At 45.8% G+C, this 12,369-nt stretch overlaps 1 protein-coding gene across 1 annotated transcript in view; it reads left to right on the top strand.

Annotated features, from left to right (window-relative positions):
- Positions 1 to 12,040, top strand: part of sde2 (SDE2 telomere maintenance homolog (S. pombe)) — a 51,963-nt gene extending 39,923 nt beyond the window's left edge. The window contains exon 7 of the mRNA XM_059645160.1: positions 11,643 to 12,040. Within this exon, the coding sequence (XP_059501143.1) occupies positions 11,643 to 11,858 (216 nt within the window). The 3' untranslated portion in view covers positions 11,859 to 12,040. The remainder of the gene's footprint in view (positions 1 to 11,642) is intronic.
- Positions 12,041 to 12,369: the final 329 nt, after the last annotated feature.

A 12,369-nucleotide genomic window follows, 5' to 3' on the forward strand; every position in this document is an offset into this window, starting at 1 on the left:
CTACCTCTACATTGGGGAAACCAAGCAGAGGCTTGGGGACCGCTTTGCAGAACACCTCCGCTCGGTTTGCAGTAAACAACTGCACCTCCCAGTCGTGAAACATTTTAACTCCCCCTCCCATTCCTTAGACGACATGTCCATCCTGGGCCTCCTGCAGTGCCATAATGATGCCTCCTGAAGGTTGCAGGAACAGCAACTCATATTCCGCCTGGGAACCCTGCAGCCCAATGGTATCAATGTGGACTTCACAAGCTTCAAAATCTGCTCTTCCCCCCCCCTCACCTATCCCCTCCTTCCACCTCAAGCTGCACCTCCATTTCCCACCTACTAACCTCATCCTGCCTCCTTGACCTGTCCGTCCTCCCCGGACTGGCCTACCCCCTCCCTGCCTCCCCACCTATACTCTCCTCTCCAACTATCTTCTCCGCTATCCACCTTTGGTCTGCACCCCCCCCGGCCACTGAAGGGTCTAGGCCTGAAATGTCAGCTTTTGTGCTCATAAGATGCTGCTGGGCCTGCTGTGTTCATCCAGCCCCACACATTGTTATCTTGGATTCTCCAGCATCTGCAGTTCCCATTATCTCTGTCCCATCCTAAAGTCAGCTTCCAGTCTACTTCAGCTGCCCCTGCCCTCATCCTATTGTAGTTGCTTTTGTTTAAAGCATGGGACCCTAGTATTGGATTTTATCTTCTCATTTTCCATCTGTATTCTAAATTCGCCATTCTGTGGTAGCTTCTTCCGAGAGGATCCCTAACAATGAGATCGTTGATTATTCTTGTCTCATTACACAGGACCAGATCTAGGATAGCTTGCTCCCTCATCGGTTCCATTGCGTACTGTTCAAGTAAACTATCGTGTAGGTTAAAATACCCCATGATAATTGCTAAGCAATTTTAACAGGCGTTAGTTATTTCTTTGTTTATTGCTTGTCCCAATGTGATGTTATTATTTGGTAGCCTTTAGACCACACCTATCAGTGACATTTTCTTCTCAGAAATTCTAATTTCCACCCAAATGGATTCAACCTTATTTTCCACAGAGCCTATATCATCTCTCACCACTTCCCTGCTGTCAACCTCAAATATCAGAGCTACACCCTTACCTTCCTGACTGCTTGGGAAGCTGATAGGTATTAACACGTAGAACATTAGAGCACAGTACAGGCCCTTCGGCCCTCGATGTTGTGCTGACCGGTCATACCGATCTCAAGTCCATCTAACCTACACTATTCCATGTACGTCCATATGCTTATCCAATGACAACTTAAATGTACCTAAAGTTGGCGAATCTACTCCCGTTGCAGGTAAAGCGTTCCATTCCCTTACAACTCTGAGTAAAGAAACTACCTCTGACATCTGTCCTATATCTTTCACCCCTCAATTTAAAGCTATGCCCCCTCGTGCTTGCCGTCACCATCCTAGGAAAAAGGCTCTCCCTATCCACCCTATATAACCCTCTGATTATTTTATATGTTTCAATTAAGTCACCTCTCAACCACCTTCTCTCTAATGAAAACAGCCTCAAGTCCCTCAGCCTTTCCTCATAAGACCTTCCCTCCATACCAGGCAACATCCTAGTAAATCTCCTCTGCACCCTTTCCAAAGCTTCCACATCCTTCTTATAATGCGGTGACCAGAACTGTACGCAATACTCCAAGTGTGGCCGCACCAGAGTTTTGTACAGCTTCACCATAACCTCTTGGTTCCGGAACTCGATCCCTCTATTAATAAAAGCTAAAACACTGTATGCCTTCTTAACAGCCCTGTCAACCTGGGTGGCAACTTTCAAGGATCTGTGTACGTGGACACCGAGATCTCCCTGCTCATCTACACTACCAAGAATCTTACCATTAGCCCTGTACTTTGCCTTCTGGTTACTCCTACCAAAGTGCATTACCTCACACTTGTCTGCATTAAACTCCATTTGCCACCTCTCAGCCCAGCTCTGCAGCTTATCTATGTCTCTCTGCAACCTACAGCATCCTTCGTCACTATCCGCAACTCCACCGACCTTAGTGTTGTCTGCAAATTTACTAACCCATCCTTCTACGCCCTCATCCAGGTCATTTATAAAAATGACAAACAGCAGTGGACCCAACACGGACCCTTGCGGTACACCACTAGTAACTGGTCTCCAGGATGAACATTTCCCATCAACTACCACCCTCTGTCTTCTTTCAGCAAGCCAATTTCTGATCCAAACTGCTATGTCTCCCACAATTCCATTCCTCCGCATTTTGTACAATAGCCTACTGTGGGGAACCTTATCGAACGCCTTGCTGAAATCCATATACACCACATCAACCAGTTTACTCTCCTCTACCTGTTTGGTCACCTTCTCAAAGAACTCAATAAGGTTTGTGAGGCACGACCTTCCCTTCACAAAACCGTGCTGACTATCCCTAATCAATTTATTCTTTTCTAAATGATTATAAATCCTATCCCTTTATAACCTTTTCCAACACTTTACCAACAACTGAGGTAAGGCTCACTGGTCTATAATTACCAGGGTTGTCTCTACTCCCCTTCTTGAACAGGGGAACCACATTTGCTATCCTCCAGTCATCTGGCACCATTCCTGTAGACAATGACGAGTTAAAGATCAATGCCAAAGGCTCGGCAGTATCCTCCCTGGCTTCCCAGAGGATCCGAGGATAAATCCCATCCAGGCCAGGGGACTTATCTACCTTCACCTTCTGTAGGATTTCTAATACCTTTTCCTTGTGAACCTCATTCCCACCTAGTCTAGTAGCCTGTATCTCAGTATTCTCCTTGACAACATTGTCGTTTTCTAGAGTGAATACTGTTGAAAAATATTCATTTAGCGCTTCCCCTATCTCATCTGACTCCACACACAACTTACCACTACTTTCCTTGATAGGCCTAATCTTACTTTTGTCATTCTTTTATTCCTTAAATACCTATATTTTAGGGTTTACCCTGATCCTATCCGCCAACAACTTCTCATGTCTCCTCCTGGCTCTTCTGAGCTCTCTCTTTAGGTCTTTCCTGGCTACCTCGTAGCCCTCAAGTGCCCTAACTGAGCCTTCACATCTCATCCTAACATAAGCCGGCTTCTTCCTCTTGACCAGAGATTCCACCTCCTTCGTAAACCACGGCTCCCGTGCTCTACAGCTTCCTCCCTGCCTGACAGGTATATACTTATTTAGGACACACAGGAGCTTTTCCTTGAATAAGCTCCACATTTCTAATGTGCCCATCCCCTGCAGTTTCCTTCCCCATCCTATGCTCCCTAAATCTTGCCTAATCTCATTGTAATTGCCTTTACCCCAGCTATAACTCTTGCCCAGTGGTATACACCTATCCCTTTCCATCACTAAAGTAAACATAACAGAATTGTGATCGCTATCACCAAAGTGCTCACCTACTTCCAAATCTAACACCTGGCCAGGCTCATTACCCAATACCAAATCTAATGTGGCTTCGCCCCTTGTTGGCCTATCTGCATACTGTCAGGAAGCCCTCCTGCATACACTGGACAAAAGCTGACCCATCTGTAGTACTCGAACTATCGTGTTCCCAGTCAATATTTGGAAAGTTGAAGTCCCCCATGACAACTAGCCTGTCTCTCTCACTCCTATCGAGAATCATCTTTGCTATCCTTTCCTCTATATCTCTGCAACTATAACATAGTTCATACATGGATAAATCCTCTAGGCTAGATCTCCTACTGCTGAGGAGATTGTAGTCGCACTGGTGGTGATCTTTCAGGAATCACTGGAGTCAGGGACAGTCTCTGAGAACTGGAAAAAGGCAAATAATACACCCCTGTTTAAAAAGGGAGGGAGGAAGAAGACAAAACTATGACTGAGGTCAGGCTAACCAGCCTAATGGTAAGATTTTAGAGCCCAGTATTAATTGCGGCGTACTTGGAAATGCACAGTAAAATAGAGCTGAATCAGCAAGGCTTCATAAAGAGGAGATCATGCCTGACAAATCTGTTAGAATTCTTTCAGGAGTTAAGGAGCAAGTTAGACAAAGGAGAGTCAGTGAATGTGATCTGTTAGGATTTCCAGAAGGCCTTTGACAAGGGGCTGCACGGGAGACTACAAAATTAGATAGGAACCCATGGTGCCTTGGGGCAAGGTTCTGGCATGGATAGAGGATTGATGGACTGACTGGCAGAGTGGGGTTAGGAGAGCTTTTCAGGACAGCAATCAGTAACTGGGGTTCTGCAGGGATCAGTGTTGGGACCATGCTGTTCATGTTACGCATTAATGATCTGGGCAAAGGAACTGAGGACATTGTTGTTAAATTTGTAAGTGACACAAAGGTGGAGGCACAAGTAGTGTTGAGGAAGCAGGGATGCTGCAGAAGGACTTAGACGGGCTAGAATAGTGGGAAAGAAATAGCAGATGGAATACTATTTGAGAGTGTAAAGTTAAACTCTTTGGGAGGGGAGAAAAGGGGCAAAGTTTTTTTAAACTGAGAAGGCTTTGGAAATCTGAAGCACGAGGGGATTTGAGAGAATCCTCAACTAGGACTCTAAGGTTAACATAAAAGTGCATTTGCCTTCCTAACTGCCAACTGAAATGTGAGCATTCATTTCAAGAGGGCTCTAGCACAAGCGCAGAGATATACTGCATTACACTCTATTCCAAATGCAGTCCGACCATTGAGAGCAATTTTGGGCCCTGTATCTAAATGTGCTGATGTTGGGGGGGGTCTGGAGGAGATTTACAAGAAGGATCCCGGGGATGAAGGGCTTGTCAAATGAGGTACAGTTGCGGACTCCAAGTCATTGCTGGGTGGAGTTTAGAAGAATGAGAGTGTGTCTGATTGAAACTTACAGAATTTTGAGAAACCTGAACTGAGTGAATGTGGCAACGATGTCTTCTCTAGTGGAGACTAGGATCTGAGGACACAACCATGAAATTTTTTTTAGGAGAGTGGGTGGTGACCATGTGGAACTTATTGCTGCAGAGGGCTTTGGAGGCCTGGTTGTTAACTGAGAGATCCCCTTGGTAAGGGGATCAAGGATTACAGGGAAGTGGCAGGAGAATGGGATTGAGAAACATAATAGCCATGATCAAGGGTTGGGGACAGACCTGTTGGGATGAATGGCCTAATTCTGTTCTTATAATCTTTATAGCCTTATAAATTTCTTCTGAGGGTTGAGTGTCTTTCCAACTTCTTGCTAGAGAGGGCTGCGGGGGCAGAGCCCTTGTGTATATTTAAGGCTGAGCTTTGGGATCAGTTGGAGAGTAATGTAATTATGGAGAAAGGGGAGAAAAATGGACATGAGGAATGTCAGATCAGTGATGATCCTATTGAATCCTCAGTTTGAGGGGCTGAATGGCCTACTCCTCTCTATCTGTTGTGGTCACGGGCAGCTACTGCTGCCTTGCCAAGCTGTGTTCAAGCCTGTGCTGTCACTGCACCACCTAGTGGTAGCATTCACACTAAGCAGCCCATGCAACCATGTTAAGGGCCCACCCTCAGTCCAAGGCCGCATTCTTTGATTATACCTTAATGCCCAATGTCAGCGAGTGCATCCATCAGTCAGATGCCTGAAAACTGCTTTACGTTTCGTGGGGAGGAAAACTTTTTTTAAATAAATATTAATTTTAAAACATTTTCACGGAAGCCAATGATCTAGTGGTCTTATTGCTGGGCAAGTGATCCAGAGACCCATGTAATGTTCTGGGAACCTGGGTTAAAATCCCACTACAACAGATAATCGAATTTGAATTCAAAGCCTGGAATTAAAAGTCTAATTGTGACATGAAGCCATTGTCAATTCGTTCATTATTGTCCTGTAGGAAAGGAAATTGCTGTCCTTATTTGGATTGGCAAACCATTTACTTGCATCAACTGCTGTCAGCAGATCAGAGCCAGCCGAGGTGGTGGCCTGGATGGAGTTGCTCTGGGAGTTCTCAACGTTGTCTCTGTGCCCCATGAAGTCACGTGGCATTGGGTCCAACCATGGGTGCATTGAAAGTGCTGAGGGAGCATGGCAGCACCACTGCTGACCATCAGGCAAAGTCCTAAAGGATGCTTTTGCTAGATTGGGTCTGCACCAGATGATGAGGAAGAACATACTTGATGCTATCCACATCAATCTGCCAGCTGCAGATACATCTGCCCAAGACCAAGTTAGGTGGATTGGCGGAGCTAAACTGCCCATACCGTCCAGGGATATACAGAATAGGTGGACTAGCCATGGGAAATGCAGGTGTAGTTTAGGGGTGGGGGCGTCAACTCAGCATACTCTTCAGAGGGTTGGTGTGGGCTGAATGGCCTGCTTCTATACTGTAGGGATTCTGTGATAGTATAAGTGAGAGTGACCATCATGCAGTCTTTGTTGAGAGTCCTGCCTTCAGATTGAGAATACTCTCCATCCATGCTTTGTGGCACTAACACTGTGCACAGTGGGACAGACTTGGAATTGATCTAACAACCAAAGATGGGCATCCATAAGAGATAGTAGGAACTCCTAGTGCTGAAGTCTGAGATAACAAACGTGTGGAACTGGAGGATCACAGCACGCCAGGCAGCATCAGAGGAGCAGGAAAGTTGACATTTCGGTTCTGGACCCTTCTTCAGAAATGGGGGAGGGGAAGGGGACTTATAGGCGGGGGAGGTGATGAAAGAAGGTGGATAGTAGAGCAGATAGGTGAAGAGAAGGTGGACAGGTCAAAGAGTCGGGGATGAAGCCATTAAAAGTGAGTAGGGAGTTGGTATAGGGGTGATTCAGTGAGGAGGGATGGGCAGGTGGGTGGGAAGGAAGACGGACAGACCAAGGAGGCAGGGGTGAGATGTGGGGCTGGTCTTGGGATGAGGTTGGGGGTGGGGAGACTTTGAAGCTTGTTAAGTCCACATTGAGATCTTTGGGTCGTTGGGTTCCCAGGCAGTGAGGTGCTGTTCCTCCAGTTTCCGGGTGGCATCGTTGTGGCACTGGAGGAGGCCCAGAATGGATATGCCCTCCAGGGAGTGGGAGAGGGAGTTGAAGTGGTTTGCGACTGGGAGGTGTTGTCGTTTTTGTCACGAACCGAGCGTAGGCGCTCCACAAAGCGGTCTCCAAGCCTCTGCTTGGTTTCCCCGATGTAGAGGAGACCACAGCGGGAGCAATGGATACAGGATGCCACATTAGCGGATGTGCAGGTGAACATCTGTTTAATGTGGAAAGGTTTCTTGGGGGTGTGAGGAGGGAGCAGTAGAGGTAGGTGTAGCACTTCCTGCGGCTGCAGGGATAAGTGCTGGGGCTAGTGTGGAGTGGAGAGGGGCGAAGCAGAGCAAGCGGTCCCTCCAGAAAGCAGATAAGGGTGGGGAGGGAAATATATCTTTGGTAGTGGGGTCAGACTGCAGGTGGCGGAAGTGGCAGAGAATGATGCATTGGATCCGGAGATTGGGATGGTTTGTAAGGACAAGGGGAATTCTGCCCTTGTTATTGCGGGGAGGGGGTGTGAGGGCTGAAGTGCGGGAAACACGAGATGCGGTCGAGGGTGTTTCGACCACTATGGGGGTGGGGTGGGGGGGTGATATTGTGGCCTTTCCATACGGTGCTGTAAGGCCATCAGCAATCTTCACCCAGAGAGTGGTGGGTACATGGAACGCTCTGCCCCAGAAGGCAGTGGAGGCCAACTCTCTGGATACTTTCAAGAAAGAGGCAGACAGAGCTCTTAAAGATAGTGGAATCAAGGGTTATGGGGATAAGGCAGGAACAGGATACTGACTGTGGATGATCAGCCATGATCATAATGAATGGTGGTGCTGGCTCGAAGGGCAGAATGGCCTACTCCAGCACCTATTGTCTATTGTCTGTGATCAAACCTAATCTGCAGCCTCATTGCCTGGCATGTCCCATTATCATCAAGTCATGGGATCAGCCTGATTGAATGAAGAGTGCAGGTGAACATGCCAAGAGCAGCACCCTACTTAAAAATGAGGTGGCATTCTGGTGAAGCTATCATACAAGACTACCTGCATGCCAAACAGCATATGCAGCAAGTAAGAGACACAACTAAGAAATTCCGCAACCAAAGTTTTTCAGATCTAAGCTCCATAGTCCTGCCACATCCTGTTATGAATGGTGGTGGGCAGTTAGCCATGGAGAGATACAGCACAGAAACACACCCTTTGTTCCAACTTGTCCATGCCAACCAGACATCCTAAATAAATCTACTCCCATTTGCTAGCATTTGGCCCATATCTCCCTCAGCCCTTTTTGTTCATATACCGTCCAGGTCCCTCTTAATTATTGCAATTGTTCCAGCCTCCTCCACTTCCTTGAGCAGCTCATTCTGTACATGCACCGCCCTCTGTGAAAATGTTGCCCCTTAGGTCCCTTTAAAACTTTCCCTTTCACCTTGAAACCTCTGCCATCTAGTTTTGGACCCACCCCCACTCCATCTCTGGGAAAGACCTTATCTCTTTATCCTATCCATGCCCCTGCTGATTTTATAAACTTCTCTAACATCATCCTTCAGCCTCTGACGCTCCAGGGAAAATAGCCCCAGTCTATTCAGCCTCTCCCTTTAACACACACCCGCCAAGCCTGGCAACATTCTTGTAAATCCTTTCTAAACCCTTGCAAGTTTCACAAAATCATTCTATAGCAGGGAGACCAGAACTGTATGAGGTATTCTAATAGTGGCCTAACCAATGTCCTGTACAGCTGCAACATGACCTCCCAACTCTTATACTCAATGCACTGACCAATAAAGGCAAGCGTACCAAACACCACCTTCACTATCCTATCTTAGTTACTCCATCTTCAAGGAACACTGAACCTGCAGTTAAGTGACTAGCTGAAGGAGGAATCTCTAGAAATAGCCCCATCTGTGGGAATGCCCAGCACATAGAACAGCACAGCGCAGAACAGGCCCTTCGGCCCTCGATGTTGCACCGACCTGTGAACTAATCTAAGCCCCTCCCCCTACACTATCCCATCATTATCCATATGCTTATCCAAGGACCGTTTAAATGCCCCTAATGTGGCTGAGTTAACTACATTGGCAGGCAGGGCATTCCACGCCCTTTTACTCTGAGTAAAGAGGAAAAGTTAAGGCTGAAGCATTCGCAACAGCCGTCAGCCACAGGTGCCAAGTGGATGATCCAGCTCGGCCTCCTGAGCTCGTGACCATCTCAGATACCAGTCCTCAGCCTTGTTTCTGGCAACCTTTGATTTACTTAATAGTCATAAGCAAGGTTGATAAATTTTGACGTTTTGAATTGGCCTCACTTGTTGTTTTCAATAAATTGAACCATCCTAAGGTGTATATTTCTGCTCTGCTCAGCTCCCACTCATTCCATTCTTCCACAAAGCTGAATGTAATGAGTAACACTGCAGTTATTCTTTTAACTAAATCATAGAGGAAGAGGGACCAATAATATAAAATTCTGGAGCCATTTGCTTGGTATTCAGGATAGTTCCCATATGGATCGTTCACTCCTTACTATCCTTTCTGCCTTGTTAATGCACATTTGAGCATCATTTCCCTCTAGGCCTATATGCAGATTGATGCGGACAGAAGTAGACCCATCAACAATGTTCATTGAGGACCAAGAGTGGTATGTGATCATGTCCCGTGCGTCATTCTCCACACGGGGTGTCGAGGTGTTTGGTTTATTGCCAGTTCCTCTTCTGGTGTTCACATGGTTGAGTCGAGGAATTTACCCAAATGAGAGCATGTGAATTGAGTTCTGCTAAATTCTCCTCGCGTGCCTCAGCTTCTTTGACGTACCACATGGCAGAGGCACTAACAAAACTAATATGGTGCCACTCCTGTCTACTGGAAATGCAAAACAGTTCTGTGGGGGTTTCTTCCGCAGTGGAAGAGGAGAAATTTCCTGGAAGGAGACTGTTGTATGGTCCCAGGATTGTAAGAAAAGTTCCCTCTTAAATAATCAAAATACACTCTCAAAGAAATTTGAGCAGGACCCCTCAAGTCCTGTGTGTAGCTTTGCCTGTACTGTAATTTAAAGGGGCAATTTGTAGGTGACTTGCAGAGCTGTGCAACTTCGAAGGGATGTCGGTTGCAAATGCAATTTTTGTAATCTATTTACTGTTCTGAAGTTGTCATTTCCTGGGCTGCAGGAAATTATACATTGTACTCTCCTGTAACTCATTTAAACTGGTCTGTCTTCATATGAGTCTAGCCGGTGATGGTTGCTAATTATTCACATGTGGAATGCATCATACGATCTCATCTGTCATTCTGCAAGGTAAGCTTGTACAAGGTCTTATGCAAGTTTCTTTTTAAACAGGTCATTATTTAGGAAAAAGCAGCAAGTGGCCGGAATCGCTTACTTTGATTTGAAACATAACTATGGCAAACTTTTCTATATGCATCCCTGATAGACCACAGGCATCTAGACCTCTTTGTAATTGGAAAAGCAGCAGCCGATATCTTCAGGATAGAATTTGAAAGGTGCAAGATTTATTATTGGGGGAGCTTGGCAAGTTTCTTCTCGAATGAAAATAACATGCTGGCAATCAGTGGCTCTGACAGTATCCAGGAAGAGAGGACAAGCTGACATTTTGAGTCTAGATAGCACTCCAGGACTGAAGTGAAGTTTATTGTCAGTTTCCCCACTAGGTGGTGGTGTGCACTGCAAGAGCCCATAGAGAGGTCTGGCCTGGCTCCTGATGTGTGCAACTCAGCAGTAAAACCCAAACTCCTTCAAAAGCAGCTGGGCTGGAAATTTGACCTAGCTCCACAGGAACTCAGCCATACTGCCCCAATGCATTGCCTCCTATTGACACAACTGCTACATGGTTCTTTGTATAGAGCAACTGCACTCGATATTGTCTGTATTATCAACCTTTGCATTAACTGAATGGGCTTTCAGGTAAGATTGAGAGCAGGGGTCCCAGATGTGTGTTTTTAATTCATTCTCTCGTGCCCTGCAGTGTACTTCAAGTTTCCAAAAGTAGACTTGCCACCACCACGACCCTGGGTTGAGCTTGGCTAATCACCATAGGAACTGGATTGGATTTGGAGCCTTCCTGGTCCACAGGTCCAATGTTGTGTATCGTTCTAAGATTATTCCATCTATTTACATGATTCCTTTCATCAGCTGATTTCTACTGTGGGCTCAGTTCACATGAATGTGCCAGCAACCTATCTGAAACCGTGCTGACCATCGGATTGATGTTTCCGTGTTTCAGCTGGTTTAACTTCTGATACAGTTCACTGCCAAAGTATCGGCCAAGGGTCAATGGATGAGTAGCATCTCACGTCCTTGAGTCACCTGGCTTGTAGAAGTTCAAGCCCACCACACTTCCAAGCTTTTAAAAAAAAACTAGACTGAGACTCTAGTGCAGTTACAAAGGTGTGCTACATTGTCAGAGGTGCTATCTTTCAGATGAAATTTTAGAACATGTCTGGCTGGAGGATTTTTTAAAAAAATCCACTGCATCTGTAGCCTCATTGCACCACCAGTGAGCTGCTGTGTTATTCCACAGCACTTGATGGTTCTGAGGCTATGCACGAGTTTGTAGAGGTGACTATATTAATCCCTGCAAAAAAAAATCCAGGAGGCTTCCCTGTATGTTCCATTGTGCAAATGCAGATTATTTTCAGTTCTTTCAGGCAGCACTAGTGGCTTCCCTTCATTTCAATCAAAAATCCAAGGTTTTAGGATCTGATGCTTTATTTTTCCTTCCCCCAACACAGGAGCCTGCGTTGAAGATTTGGACAGCGTTTAACTCTGCGGAAGAGCTCCAGTGTTTGGGACTGGACAGACTCAAGAGTGAACTGATGGCACTTGGATTAAAATGTGGGGGTACCTTACAGGAGCGCGCAGCAAGACTTTACTCTGTGAAGGGACTGTCGAAGGATCAGATTGATCCAGCGCTGTTTGCCAAGCCAGCTAAAGGAAAAAAGAAATGAGCAAATTGCTTCTATTTTTTTTTAAAAATGTTTTCGTATTTTCTTACTGGGGTGTCCTGAATAAATGACCATTAAAGGAAGAAAATAAATCTGATTTTTTTTCTCACATCAAAATGCATTGACATTATTGGGAATTTGGAATACTCTGGTTTTCTGAATAAAGCTCAATGTTGAGAATTGGATTGATGACCATGTAGCCTGTAGTTTTGCTTGCTCTGTGTACTGGGCAGTTAGTGTGAGATTACTGAAACCCTTTGCCTATGTTACAGACAGGGCGCACAAACTGATAGCCTGTCTGAATGCTGTAACTTACTTGCTGTCATCCCAATGACCATGGTGTCTTGAACTCAATTCAGGTGAAAGCTATAGGCTAAGACTTTCATGTCACTTTTTTTTTAAATCTCGTATTAGAAAAATGCTGAAAGTAAAAGATTTTCTCGTTTCTTTTCTTTTCTTTTTTACCCATCACTGCTGCTCAGTTGATTCCTAGCAAGGTGTCCGCTATGCATAT

This window comes from Stegostoma tigrinum, chromosome 4, assembly GCF_030684315.1.
Source record: "Stegostoma tigrinum isolate sSteTig4 chromosome 4, sSteTig4.hap1, whole genome shotgun sequence".
NCBI lineage: Eukaryota > Metazoa > Chordata > Chondrichthyes > Orectolobiformes > Stegostomatidae > Stegostoma > Stegostoma tigrinum.